At 42.8% G+C, this 14,585-nt stretch overlaps 1 protein-coding gene across 1 annotated transcript; it reads left to right on the plus strand.

Annotated features, from left to right (window-relative positions):
- The first annotated feature begins 3,321 nt into the window (after window positions 1-3,321).
- Window positions 3,322-9,495, plus strand: LOC124005727 (gonadotropin-releasing hormone II receptor-like). The gene is made up of 3 exons (XM_046315223.1): window positions 3,322-4,005; window positions 6,533-6,734; window positions 6,906-9,495. Exons 1-3 carry the CDS (start codon window positions 3,322-3,324, stop codon window positions 7,325-7,327), a joined length of 1,308 nt encoding a protein of 435 aa, XP_046171179.1. The 3' UTR covers window positions 7,328-9,495.
- Window positions 9,496-14,585: the final 5,090 nt, after the last annotated feature.

Here is a 14,585-nt window from a genome sequence, read left to right on the forward strand (position 1 = left end):
AGAGCCATAAAAACAGCAGTTATGAGAAAGGAAGATGCAGCGCCGGTGCGATTACTGTGTGAGTTATACCGCAGAGGTTTGTTATTAGCAGGGGAGACTGCCTCGTCTCATTCGTGACAAAACAGTGTGTTGAATACCCATACTTCTCCACTGGCCTTCTGTGTATAGTTGAGCAATAACAGGCAGCGTCATATTCTGATTACCAGGAGATTACAATATGTCACAGTGTGATTCTGTCATTCGGATAATTGTTTATCATCTTGATGCCATTACCCACCATGCACAAACTGGTTGAATCAACGATGTTTCAACTTAATTTGCCAACGTATTGTGATGTGGAATCTGCGTGTAAAACACATTGGATTTTTAAAAAGTCAGCAATTGTGGTTTTGAGGGTGAAATTTCAGCCTCAGGATTATGTCATTATGGTAACCATTTTTAAACATGGACAAACCGTGTGTGAAATGTGTTGAATTTGCACCTTTAAAACAAGGTTAGATCTTCAACGTTAAATAATCCACTGTCAGAAAACAACAATAGGCTGGGCAGTACCTCCTATTGGAGAATCTACCCTTTGGTCTCCCATCCAGGGTTTTAAGGTTTTAACCAATCCCAGCCCTGCTTAGCTATGATATTTGTCACTGACTATTACTAATGTGCAATCATGAGAAATATTGTTGCGGAATCTCCACTTATAAACTAAATAGATTCACTGTTGCTATTAAAGCCATTCCAAAGGGTAGGTTTAACAGAGCAAATGAAATGTGACAATACTTTATCACTCATATAACATCAATGATGCTATTTAGGCCTGAAAAGTCCTCAACAGCTACTCTTTCAATTAAACCCAGAATTCAACAAAAAAATAGACAATACTTACTTAATTTAAGGTGCATTTAAAGTATGATTTCATTTGATTTAGTCCTATTCTTTAACTTTTATTTATTTATTGAGATACAGACATGAATCCAACATATCAATGATTAATTTGTAGACAAACTGGAATTAAAGCCAAACTAAATCAGTGGTACAGATGGAAATATCCAAGCAGAATATAAATCTCCTTCAGATGTTGATATTTGGTTGCATTTACAACCAAAAACAATTCAATATCACTTTTGAAATACAATATGTAGCCTATTAACTTGTCCACAAGTTAACAAATTAGATGTTGGATTCACGTCTCCAACTCAGCCAAAAATCTAAGTTAAAGAAATGGATTAAGACAGTGGCTTAGCTTTAACTATCCAAGCAGTATATACATCTCCTGTATATGTTGACATTTGGTTGAGTTGTCAACCAAACAGAATTCAATATTACTTTTGTAATAGAGTAAATAACCTAAAGTTAAGACTATCTTCCAAACTAATGTAACATTCAACCTTAAAATTAGTAATACGTCCATTGGCATATTTTAAGGTTACTGTAACTATACATTTCTTCTTATGTAATCATATAAAACATGCATGTTCAAGATAGTATGCGTAGGACCTTGCAGGTCAATGAAGATTTTCACAATTGCTGTAACAATCTGCACAGAATCTCGAACGGCATTAATGTGATCTCCAAAGCAATACAGGTCATTTGGTTCTGCTATTAGATGAATTAAACACAGTGATAACACATTAAACATTAACGATCTCCAAAGCAATACAGGTCATTTGGTTCTGCTATTAGATGAATTAAACACAGTGATAACACATTAAACATTAACGTGATCTCCAAAGCAATACAGGTCATTTGGTTCTGCTATTAGATGAATTAAACACAGTGATAACACATTAAACATTAACGTGATCTCAAAGGCAATACAGGTCATTTGGTTCTGCTATTAGATGAATTAAACACAGTGATAACACATTAAACATTAACCTGATCTCCAAAGCAATACAGGTCATTTGGTTCTGCTATTAGATGAATTAAACACAGTGATAACACTGCATTAGTGCAAAACACAGTGATAACACATTAACGTGATTAAGTCCCTGGTGATCTCAAAGCTGTGTTTGAGAGTTCAATAAAAATGGCAGGTCATTTGGTTCTTTTAGGTTGATAACTTAACTGCTATTAAATAATACAGGTCATGTTTTCTGCTATTAGATTATTAAACACAGTGATAACACATTAAACATTAACATTTGTGATCTCAAAGAAAAACAATACAGGTCATTTGGTTCTGCTATTAGATGAATTAAACAAGTGATAACACATTAAACATTAACGTGATCTCAAAGGCAATACAGGCAATTCAACTCATTTTGGCTGTCTTCTTGAGTGGGTGAATATATGTTGTAATCTCATTTGGTTCTGCTATTAGATGAATTAAACACAGTGATAACACATTAAGTCATTCATATAAACCTTGTCTCCAACCCAGGATGTCTGGCAACCTGTCCCTCCTGAGGCCTCCATTAGTGGGTGGCAACCCGCCCTCTCAAACATGTCCCAGTTTCCCCCTCTGGTTGACTGGGAGGCAGCCACCTTAATCCTCTTCCTATTTGGCCTGCAGCAACCTCATTATTGGTCATTTGGTTCTCACCTGCTCATCATGAGCCTGGCCGCCGCCGATGAATGAACACTGCATTTGGAACATCAGTGGTATGGCAAGACTATGCTTCCTCAAGTGTTTGCCATGCACTCGTCAGCCTTCATCCTGGTGGTGGTCATTACAGTCCCTGGTTCGATTCCAGGCTGTATCACATCCAGCTGTGTTTGAGAGTTCCATAGGGCGGTGCAAAAATGGCCCAGCATCGTCTGGGGTAGGCTGTCATTGTAAATAAGAATTTGTTCTTAACTGACATGCCTAGTTAAATAAAGGCTAAAAAATGTTTTTTACATTTTTTATTTAAAAACAAAATATCTGACATTGTATTCCCATTTGAACTTTGCTGTGGTTTTAGATGGTTGAAAGTGCAGTGATAGACATTTGGGTGACAATTAAAACCGAAAAACAGACATTGTTTTTCCATTGGAATTTGGTTGTGCTTTTAGATGGTTGAAAGCATAGTGATAACACATTGGCAATTCAACTAACTTTTGGCTGTCTTCTTGAGTGGGAGAATATATGTTGTAATCTCATTGATCAACTTCTCAACCAAATATTACCCAATTATCCACGTTGAAATTATGTGGTGTGCCCAGTGAGTACGCTTCTCTCTGATGAGTTGGTTGGTGGACTAAGTGGTGAAATGAAAAACAACCATATTAATGTAGTGTATGCTGTTTCTCAGTCGCATGAGGTCTTATTTTATATTAATAATCACTTATCTTATCAAGAGCAATATAGAATAACTGACCTCACATAAAAACTTTGATGTGTATATGATAATAATGTATGTAATCACGATAAGGATATACATGTTTTACTTTATCTACAGTCATTCATATAAACCTTGTCTTTTCCAACCCAGGATGTCTGGCAACCTGTCCCTCCTGAGGCCTCCATTAGTGGGTGTCACCGGGTCAATGCAACCCGCTCTCTCAAACATGTCCCAGTTTCCCCCTCTGGTTGACTGGGAGGCGCCCACCTTCACCCGAGCCGCCCAATTCCGTGTCGGCGCCACCTTATCATCTCTTCCCTCTGCTCAAACCTTCTCCAACCTATCTCCTGATTCTGCCTCCTCAATCCTCTTCCTATTTGCCGCCTGCAGCAACCTTGCATTATTGGTCAGTGTGTGCCGGGGGCGTGGCCGGCGCCTGGCTTCTCACCTGCGACCACTCATCATGAGCCTGGCCGCCGCCGACCTGATGATGACCTTTGTGGTGATGCCACTGGACGCCATTTGGAACATCACGGTGCAGTGGTATGGCGGGGACGCCATGTGTAAGATGCTATGCTTCCTCAAGCTGTTTGCCATGCACTCGTCAGCCTTCATCCTGGTGGTGGTCAGTCTGGACAGGCACCACGCCATCCTGCACCCGCTGGACTCACTCAACTCCCACCACCGGAACAAGAGGATGCTGGGTATGGCCTGGGTCCTCAGCGTGCTTCTGGCTTTACCACAGGTGAGTTAAAACCCCTGTAGCCTTATTTACTATAACTAGTGTGGCACTTCAAGAAATTCAAGGTAAATTCCTTAAAGTGAAAATGATTTTGATAAGTCCTGGTATGTTGTTGAGATGTCGTGTTCATGCTAAGTGCAGCTCTAGCTGTGGGTTAGTCAAGGCACTTAAAAATATATATTTACATTTGAGCAATTTAGCAGATGCTTTTATCCAAAGCTACTTAGAGTAAGTGCATTCATCTTAAGATAGCTAGGTGAGGGCCTCCCGAGTGGTGCAGCGGTCTAAGGCACTGCATCGTCATGTTGTGGTGTCACTACAGCCTAGGGTTTGATCACCGGCCGTGACCTGGAGTCCCATATGGCGGTGCACAATTGATCCAGCATCGTAGGGTTAGGGGAGTGTTTGGCCGGGGGGGGCTTTACTTTGCTCATCGCGCTCTAGTGACTCCTTGTGGTGGGCCGGGCGACCTGCAGGCTGACCTCATCGTCAGTTGAACGGTGTTTCCTCCAACATATTGGTGCAGTTGGCTTCCAGGTTACGAAGGCAGGTTTTAAGAAGCGTCTTTTGGTCAGGTCATGTTACGGAAGACGCATGACTCAACTTTCGCCTCTCCCGAGCCTGGCAGCGATGAGACAAGATCGGAATCACAAAATTTGTAAGAAAAAGGGGGTAAAAATTACATTAATAACCTAAAACAATAGATAGCGAGGTGAGATAACCACATATCACAGTTGTCATGAGTACATTTTGCCTCAATACAGAAGTTTTTTGGGTGGGTGGCGAGGGGGGAGACTAAGATGTCTTATTTAAGATATTATTTGAAGAGGAAGGGTTTCAGTTGTTTTTGGAAGATGGGCAGAGACTCTGTTGTCCTGGCTTTAGGGGGAAGCTCGTTCCACAATTGGAGTGCCAGGACAGAGAAGAGCTTTGACTGGGCTGAGCGGGAGTGTGCACATTATCAATCAGTTTGCACAGATGTTTCAAGTACCAATTAACACTCTCGACCCAGTTGCTGATGGGCGATGACAGGTGAAAGGATGGCTGAGGTCACCAATTGTGACAGATACTGAATTAATCTGGTCAAGGTCAAACGTAATTCTAATACACACACACACATACACACACAGTGACGAACGAGGAGGCATTACCTACGATTCTGTTCCTGCATGGTGTACTGTACTCAACTGTCATCTCAACAGTCATCTGTGCACACATACTGATGGACCTAGATGGGGATTTAATGAATATAGGCTGGGGATCTCCCTGGCTCTTTGGCACGGTGTTCCTTGAATCAAAAACACAATCCTGTCTGCTGTATCAAAAAAGGAAATGAAAGATGCCTCACAGTGTGGTCTTGTGTCCCTCATGGGAATAGATTTGTTAATCTGAGTAGACAAATAAGCCTAATTTGCTGTCAGAGTGGCGCCGGGGCTGCTAGGGAGTTTTATCAGTGCACCTGCTGGTAGGCGAGTGATTCACCACAGGGCATGAGCATCTTGAATGTCTTGCCTCAGGCTCTTCCCCTGTAATTTAATTCTCAGGGCTGCAGAGTGCAGAGGGGCACAACAGGATTTACGTATCAGTGCCACACCATCTGAGATCCCACGTAATCACCGCCCCTATGCAGCACTGGGGCATAGCAGGATTTACGTATCAGTGCCACACTGTCAGAGATTCCACGTAATCACCGCCCCTATGCAGCACTGGGGCACAACAGGATTTACGTATCAGTGCCACACCGTCTGAGATCCCACGTAATCACCGCCCCTATGCAGCACTGAGGCAAGGACAAGTGGGTAGATAGACAGATAGGGACATGCCTTCTGGAGTCTTCCTGGAAATGAGGAGGCATTTCAGCGAGAAATCTTTAAATTCCTGGCATGCTGATATTAGTTAGTTAATTTTGCCCCCCCCAGAGTGTGAAATGTGATTATATTCCTGAGAATTAGGAAAGTGCAACATCAGCAGTGGGAGGAGGGAGATGTTGTAAAAGCAAGTATTTAAACACTGAAACAATCTAACGTTTTATTAATACATGGGGGATTGGAAAACAAGTAAAATTGCATTGTTGCAAAAAGCGAACAACTCCGTCCCCAACTCAGATTGGATACAATTAGTAAAAAAATCAGAAATCAATTCAGTATTTATATATGTCTGTCATAGTGATTTATGTCCCCAAATCATTTTGAAAGCCATTGCAGAGTATGGATCCACCTTGAAAGTTACTGTGATGCTACTGACCATTGCATTCATTAATCAGAAAATACTTCAGACATGACTCAGCCACTGCATTTTCTCATTAAACCACCCATTTCTGGCTAGTGCTCTGGCACAAAATAGCAGCCAAGACCTCAACTGAGTTTTATACTTTGAAGGTAGATTAAATTATCCCCAACACAACCTGAAGTAGTACTGTAGTAACCCAGTGTATACCTGTGTGAAAGGTGCTGCTGTATTTACAGTAGGTGGATTGTCATACATCTTAGATGTTGTGGTTGTTGTTACTCAGTGACTTCCTGTTCCCCAGCTGTTCATCTTCCGGGCCATCAAGGCAGAGGGCGTAGACTTCACCCAGTGTGTGACCCATGGCAGCTTCAAAGAGCGATGGCAGGAGACGGTCTACAACATGTTCTACTTCGTCACTCTCTACGTGTTCCCCCTGCTGGTCATGAGCTTCTGCTACACACACATCCTCGTTGAGATCAATCAGCAACTCCACAGGAACAAAGGTACAAGCTAGCTATTCCAATCTGGCATCCACAATACTGCCATGGCCAAAATGGCAACCTCAGTAGGCCTATATGCTGTTCCAACATTAATTATACATTAACAATGTTCAGGAGAGATCTGATAGCAACATTGGCTTTAGGAAGCTACTAACCAGTGCCATACTTTTCCAGCTGGCGAGTCCTGCCTGAGACGCAGTGGCACAGACATGATCCCCAAAGCACGAATGAAGACTCTAAAGATGACCATCATCATCGTGATGTCCTTCGTGGTCTGCTGGACACCCTACTACCTCCTGGGTATCTGGTACTGGTTCCAGCCGGAGATGCTGCAGGTCACGCCTGAATACATCCACCACGCCCTGTTTGTCTTCGGCAACCTGAACACATGTTTTGACCCGGTCATCTATGGCTTCTACATGCCCTCATTCCGGGCCGACCTGGCCATGTGCTGGTGCTATAGAAGAAGGGACATTAATATGTCGCCCAGGTCTCTGGACCGCCTGTCCGCCCACCAGGGCCCCCACAGCGGAGAGCAGGACTCTGACGCCCCCGGTGTGGAACAGACCAAAGAGACTGGAGGTGACGGTAGATGACTGGCGCTGACAGTAAGTACATCGGTACGGTTGGAGGGCTGAGGGAGAGCAGACCTGGAAATGAGCACTACTAAGGAGTATGTAGACCGACCTACTTATTCTGTGAGGTGAAGACAGTGACAGGCTTAACAGCACCGCCAAAATATCTCCCCTCTGATTGTACGCCCATCTTTGACATTTTGAGAACATTGTTGAAGCATGGGAGGAGGCACTTGAGTTAGGGGTCAAGCCCAACCTGAGATGAAAGGGATAGATGGATAAAGAGACAAAACTATCTTGGAAGCCAAGGATTGAAGGGTTCAAATCCTTCAGGATTACCTAATCTACAGCGTTAAGCACCATGGCTAAGGCAGGTCAGACGTAGACGTTGGAGCCACCCTGATCTTGTGAGCTTACATGAATGGTTCGTTGTTTCCAACAGGTCCAGAGGGAGGCAGAACAGAACCCACTGGGCTGCAACACGTTTCTGCCAACGTTGGATATCCAGTTATACAGCAACAGTTAAGCACATGCCATTCTATTTCAATTACTATCACATGGAAAGGCAAACTCATTTTAAGCGCCGTTCCACAACTTTCTACGAACCATTAAAACCCTTGGCTGTCCCCTGATATATATATATACACCATGCTGCTTACAGTATGTCACACTGCCTGCTGTCTGCCTACAGCTTGCTTTTTCATGCAACACTGTGTCCTTACAATGCCAGGCTGCATGAGATGATCTCCATAGCCACGAATCACTATACAGAACTGTCAAATTACAAAAACAAATACAAATACAGTAGGTGGTACAATAAAATGGTTGGCCGTTTCACTCAGAAGACAAAACAGAACTGTCACATTCAGTGCATGTCATGGAGAACAACATCATTTGTATTGTACTTATTATTCATGCATTCCCTTCAGCCATTCAGGCTTGAAAACCAAAGCACAACTACAGTATACTATAATACACTGAGTGTACAGAACCCTTTTGTCCCCTTTTGTCCTCAGAACAGCCTCAATTCGTTGGGGCATGAACTCAACAAGGCTTCAGAAGTGTTCAACAGGGATGCTGGCCAATGTTGACTCCAATGCATCCCACAGTTGTGTTCAGTTGGCTGATAGTGGATCTCTACTCCGAAGAGATGAAATCCACTCGCAGATGGATACACTGTTGTCATGAAGGGATGCACCGGATTGGCAATGATGTTCAGATATCCTGTGGCATTCGAAAGTCACTCCAGTTTTTATCAAGGGGCCCAATGTGTGCCATGAAAACATGACTAACTGTAGCCTGTCTGTTGCTGCTCTACACAATTTGTGTCAGCCTCCTCTGTCCTCTTTCATCAATGACCCTTTTTCAACCACTGGCCTGCCAATGGCTGGATGTCCTTTGGGTGGTGGACCATTCTTGATAAACACGAGAGAGAAACTGTTGAGCGTGGAAAACCCAGCAGCGTTGCAGTTCTTGACACACTCAAACTGGTGCTCCCGGCACCTACTACCGTACCCCGTTCAAAGGCACTTAAATAGTTTCCCTTGCCCATTCACCGTCTGAATGGCACACATGCACAATCCCTCTCTCAGTTGTCTTAAGGCATAAAAATGATTATTTAACCTATCTCTTCCCCTTCATTGACACTGATTGAAGTAGATTTAACAGGTCACATCAATAAGGGGATCATATCTTTCCCCTTGATTCACCTGGTCAGTCTATGTCATGGAAAGAGCAGGGTTTTGTACACTCGGTGTATATGGCAGCAGAGTGCAGACATGTGGAATCCATAATGCATCAAGCTCATTAATCTTACTATTGTGCTAAAGAGCCAAGAAGATACTTGTTAGTAGGGTTACAAGTAGTGGGCTAAGCCATAGTCATTATGCTATACAAATCAATTCTCCTGATCATTCTCCTGTAGCTACGGTATGCTCTGAGGCTTGAGGCAGCCAGATTGATAGTCATGTAAGACAATTATCATGGGATGTCTGTCCTGGGGGTATACACTATACACATACTGTATGCTCACCTTCCTATGGAATGTTCTGAATATCATATACTCAGAGGCATGGATTCACTTGGGGGTTGTTCCATCCCATCCAAAATCTGTATGTTCCTGAGCCGGTAAGAGTTCTCATAAAGGGAGAGTATGGAACAACCTCTGCCTCAACGTGAGCAAGACAAAAGAGCTGATCGTGGACTACAGGAAAAGGCGGGGTGAACACACCCCCATTCACATCGACGTGGCTGTAGTGGAACGGGTCGAGAGTTTCAAGTTCCTTGGTGTCCACATCACCAACAAACTATCATGGTCCAAACACACCAAGACCGTCGTGAAGAGGGCATGACAAAACCTATTCCCCCTCCAGAGACTGAAAAGATTTGTAATGGGTCCCAAGATCCTCAAAAAGTTCGACAGCTGCACCATCGAGAGCATCCTGGCAGGTTGCATCACCGCCTAGTATGGAAACTGCTCGGCATCCGACCGTAAGGCGCTACAGAGGGTAGTGCATACGGCCCAGTATATCACTGGGGCCAAGTTTCCTGCCATCCAGGACCTCTATACTAGGCGGTGTCAGAGGAAAGCCCTATAAATTGTCAAAGACTCCAGTCACCCAAGTCATAGACTGTTCTTTCTGCTACCACACGGCAAGCGGTACCGGAGTGCCAAGTCTAGGTCCAAATGGCTCCTTAACAGCTTCTACCACCAAGTTATAAGACTGCTGAACAATTATTCAAATGGCCACCGGACTATTAACATCGACCCCCCCCCCACCTTTGTTTTTACACTGCTGCTACTCGCTGTTTACTATTTATGCATTGTCACTTTACCCCTATCTACATGTACAAATGACCTCGACTAACCTGTACCCCCGCACATTGCCTCGGTACCGGTACCCCTTGTCTATAGCCTCATTATTTTTATTTTGTGTTCATTTTTTATTAGATTTTTTACTTTAGTTTATTTAGTATATATTTTCTTAACTCTGTTTCTCTAACTGCATTGTTGGTTAAGGGCTTGTAAGTAAGCATTTCACGGTAAGGTCTACACCTGCATTCGGCGCATGTAACAAATGAAATGAGATTTGATTTGATTTGAGGTGATGCCTTGAACCTTGTGGGGGAAAACAGACATTTGCCAAATTATTCGAAAAAAGACAATTATGCTAATGCCGACACTTAATTGTTTTTACCCACTTCAAGTACCAGACGAAGCAGGGTAGCAAGATAAAGCAAGATAACAAGGTATGGAACTTAATTTAGAATCAATACACAATGTACGCCTGTAAAGCATTGGAATGATTGAAATGTTCAGTGTACAGTATTTGCTGTTTACTGTTGTCTGGAATTCACAGGGTTATAAAGTAACAGGGTTGACAATAACAGGGTTGATGAGTTCATCTTATAATCAGTCACAAATCCCCTTGTGACAGGGGGAATGGAAGCTTGTTCTGTGTGTTCAACAGGGAGTGGCAACTGAATGCAAGCAAACAATTCAATAAAAACACTTGTTTAAACATTTCTAGCCTTTCTGTCTATGGGTAACAGAGTTGACGTGTTATGCTCGACCTCACTCAGTTTCCCACCACAAAACACAAGAGAATGCCCACCAGCTCACCTGCTTTTACGCTGATTTGACTATTAATATACAATGTTTCTTTATTGTTGATACTGAAAAAGGAATCGTTTCACGATATTCAAACGAGAGTTCAGTTCACGTAACAGGATTGACCTTAAAATGAGGGACATAATACTTTAATTGAATCACTAATCACATGAAATCAATCAATCAATCAGATGTATTTATAAAGCCCTTCTTACATCAGCCCATGTCACAAAGTGCAGTACAGAAACCCAGCCTAAAACTCCAAACAGCAAGCAATGCAGATGTAGAAGCACGGTGGCTAGGAAAAACTCCCTAGAAAGGCCAAAATCTAGGAAGAATCCTAGAGAGGAACCAGGGGTGGCCAGTCTTCTTCTGGCTGTGCCGGGTGGAGATTATAACAGAACGTGGCCAAGATGTTCAAACGTTCATAGATGACCACCAGGGTCAGATCAAAAATAATCACAGTGTTTGTAGACAGGTCAGCACCTCAGTTGGCTTTTCATAGCCGATCATTCAGAGTTGGAGACAAGAGGTACGGTAGAGAGATGGTCCAAAACAGCAGGTCCAGTTAACAGTGAATAAATAATCATCTTCAGGAATGACTTTGTCAAAGCAACAAAATAACTAGGGCTTTACAATGATTGTGAAAACATGGAGAAGTTAGGGGTTAAGTGGGTTTAAATCTTCCAGAAGTCACAGAAGTTGCACATTTATTGAATGCTCCGTGTGGTCTATATTAATGAATCATATCATGAATAATCACTGTGAAAATAGAGCTTGAGAGAGATAAAAGAAGAGATGGAGGAAACCAGTGTAAATTAGAAATCAATGAATCTATCATAGCTGCCAGTGTTAGTGACATGTGGGGGTAACAACCATCCTGTGGTCCATGGAGGCAGAAGAGGTGTGCTGAGCTGACAGGGTTTAGTTAACCAGGAACAGAACAGCCCTCTTATCTACTGGAAGGTCTCTATAATGGCTCCCCATCCAGTTCAAAGAGCCATACTGTCAGACATATCCTGCTTCATTCACACACACAAGCATACACGTTCACAATGTGCTGACATCAGGATGAGGCTGCTCATTAAAAAGGGCTGGTGGTGAGTGGGTGCATGTACAAGCACGAGCGTGTGTGTGCTTTTTGTTGTCTCTTGATTATTATATTCCAAGAAGGGAAGAGAGCACCAGGCTCAAGGGATATCCTGAGGAATTCTCCCAGAGGCTTAGAAGACTGTCCTGGAAGACTGGAATATGAAATGCCTCCTCCTTCCCAGCTAGTTATGGGTACAAGCCCACCGGGCACAGACATCATTTCAACATCCAGTTTTGATTTACATTTGGTTGAGTTGTAATGTGAATTCAATGTGAAATCAACAAAAAATGTCACAATATCATTGGATTAAGGTTCAAAGTTTGGTGAAAAGAAATACTAATTTCCTTTTTGTTGATGACATTTTGCAAATCTAGTTTTCCACGTTGATTCAACGTCATCACATTGAATGTTCTTGTTGAAATGACGTGGAAACAAAGTTGATTCAACACGTTTTTTCCCCAGCGTGTAAGGAACGTCGTAGGTGGAAGAAGGTGAGGACCAAGGTGCAGCGTGGTACGTGTTCATTATTTTAACAAAAACGTCAACGACCGACCAAAACCGAAACAGTTCTGTCTGGTGCAGACACAGAGATAGAAAACAATCACCCACAACCAAAATGGGGAAAACAGGCTATCTAAGTATGATTCTCAATCAGAGACAATGATCGACAGCTGCCTCTGATTGAGAACCATACCAGGCCAAACACAGAAATGGAAAACATAGAAAAACAACATAGAATGCCCACCCCAACTCACGCCCTGACCAAACTAAAACAGAGACATAAAAAAGGGACTAAGGTCAGGACGTGACACAGTGGGAAGTGAGAACATGAATGTGTGAACATGGAGATGAAAGGAATCATTACCGCATGCCATGAGAAGGATTCATCATACCATCTGACACACATAAGAAACATGTGCTAAGATCTTTCATAGGAATAATACTCATCTCATTTCATAATTTACATACTACTATCTAAAACAAAATGGTGACAAAAAAGTGTAGGTGTGAGTGCAGACTATATCCCAATCATGCACTGTGCATACAGTAAGGAAGAGATTGACAGCAGTCTTGCACTTACAAACTAGAAAAGTGCACTGTTTGCCGTTGGAGGAGGTTGTAGGAACAACATGTACATTCAGAATACTTGCTGTTGAGTTTGATTGATACTCGGTGTCAGCTGAAGAAGGCAGAGTGTGGAAGGCCAAGCTGTGCTTTAGAAGAAACAGACTCTCATACAACACCCTGCCGAGTGATTAGATTCAAGGATTCACATTAGGAAAATAACAATGATGCATTACATTAGCGCGCACACACACACACACACACACACGCACTCCTCCTTGATAATTAAGCTGTCGCCAGTACCATCAAAGTTTCTCCCCAGCCGAGCGCTGAAGCGTATAGCACGTAAACATAGTCTGTCCTCATTTGCAACTCTCACTACCAGGTCCAGACTTCCTCTGGAAGCAACGTCAGCACAATAACTGTTCATTGGGAGCCTCATGAAATGGGTTTCCATGGCCGAGCAACCACACAAGCTTAAGATAACCATGTGCAATCCCAAGCGTCGGCTAGAGTGGTGTAAAGCTCGCCGCCATTGGACTCTGGGGTAGTGGAGATGTGTTCTCTGGAGGGATGAATCACACTTCACCATCTGGCACTACAAGGATGAATCTGGTTTGGTGGATGCCAGGATAATGCTACCTGCCCCAATGCATAGTGCCAACTGTAAAGTTTAGTGGAGGAGGAATAATGGTGTCGGCTGTTTTTCATAGTTTGGGCTAGACCTCCCTAGAAAGGCCAAAACCTAGGAAGAAACCTAGAGAGGAACCAGGCTATGAGGGGTGGCCAGTCCTCTTCTGGCTGTGCTGGGTGGAGATTATAACAGAACATGGCCAAGATGTTCAAATGTTCATAAATGACCAGCACGGTCAAATAATAATTATCACATTAGTTGTCGAGGGTGCAACAAGTCAGCACCTCAGGAGTAAATGTCAGTTGGCTTTTCATAGCCGATCATTAAGAGTATCTCTACCGCAATAATCTGTGGATTCATTGTCGGAGAAGAGGACCTTGTGCATTTCAGGTAAAATAACAAGCCAATGGTTATATCCTAGGACAAATCAGCTAGCAACAGCAAGCTAGCTAGCTAAATTGCCATAAATGGTTAATACTTTTCGACCTGTCCCCAAATTAATATAGTTTGTTCAGAGTGATATTTCAACCTGCGTGTCCTGATCGCATCTGGTGAGCGTGGACAAAATCAACATCAGAGTATATCAGTAGATGCTGCTAACAATACTTCAGGATCTTATTTTCATGAACCATAGACCTGAAGACACCACCTTTGTAATGTAGGCCCATGGTACATGTCTTTACTTAGTTTGAGAAAGCTATGGGATTGGTCAAAATATGGCTGGGTTATTGACAAATCAAAAATCTGATTTTATGTGTCCATTTAAACCACTTTAAATCCACTCCACAGTGGCCTATCAACTTTAAACTAGGTATCTCTGTCATGGATGTCGCTAAAATGAACCACACTGAATTTGGTGTTGATATCTCAAAAAATA

The sequence above is a fragment of the Oncorhynchus gorbuscha genome, linkage group LG19, assembly GCF_021184085.1.
Source record: "Oncorhynchus gorbuscha isolate QuinsamMale2020 ecotype Even-year linkage group LG19, OgorEven_v1.0, whole genome shotgun sequence".
Lineage (NCBI taxonomy): Eukaryota > Metazoa > Chordata > Actinopteri > Salmoniformes > Salmonidae > Oncorhynchus > Oncorhynchus gorbuscha.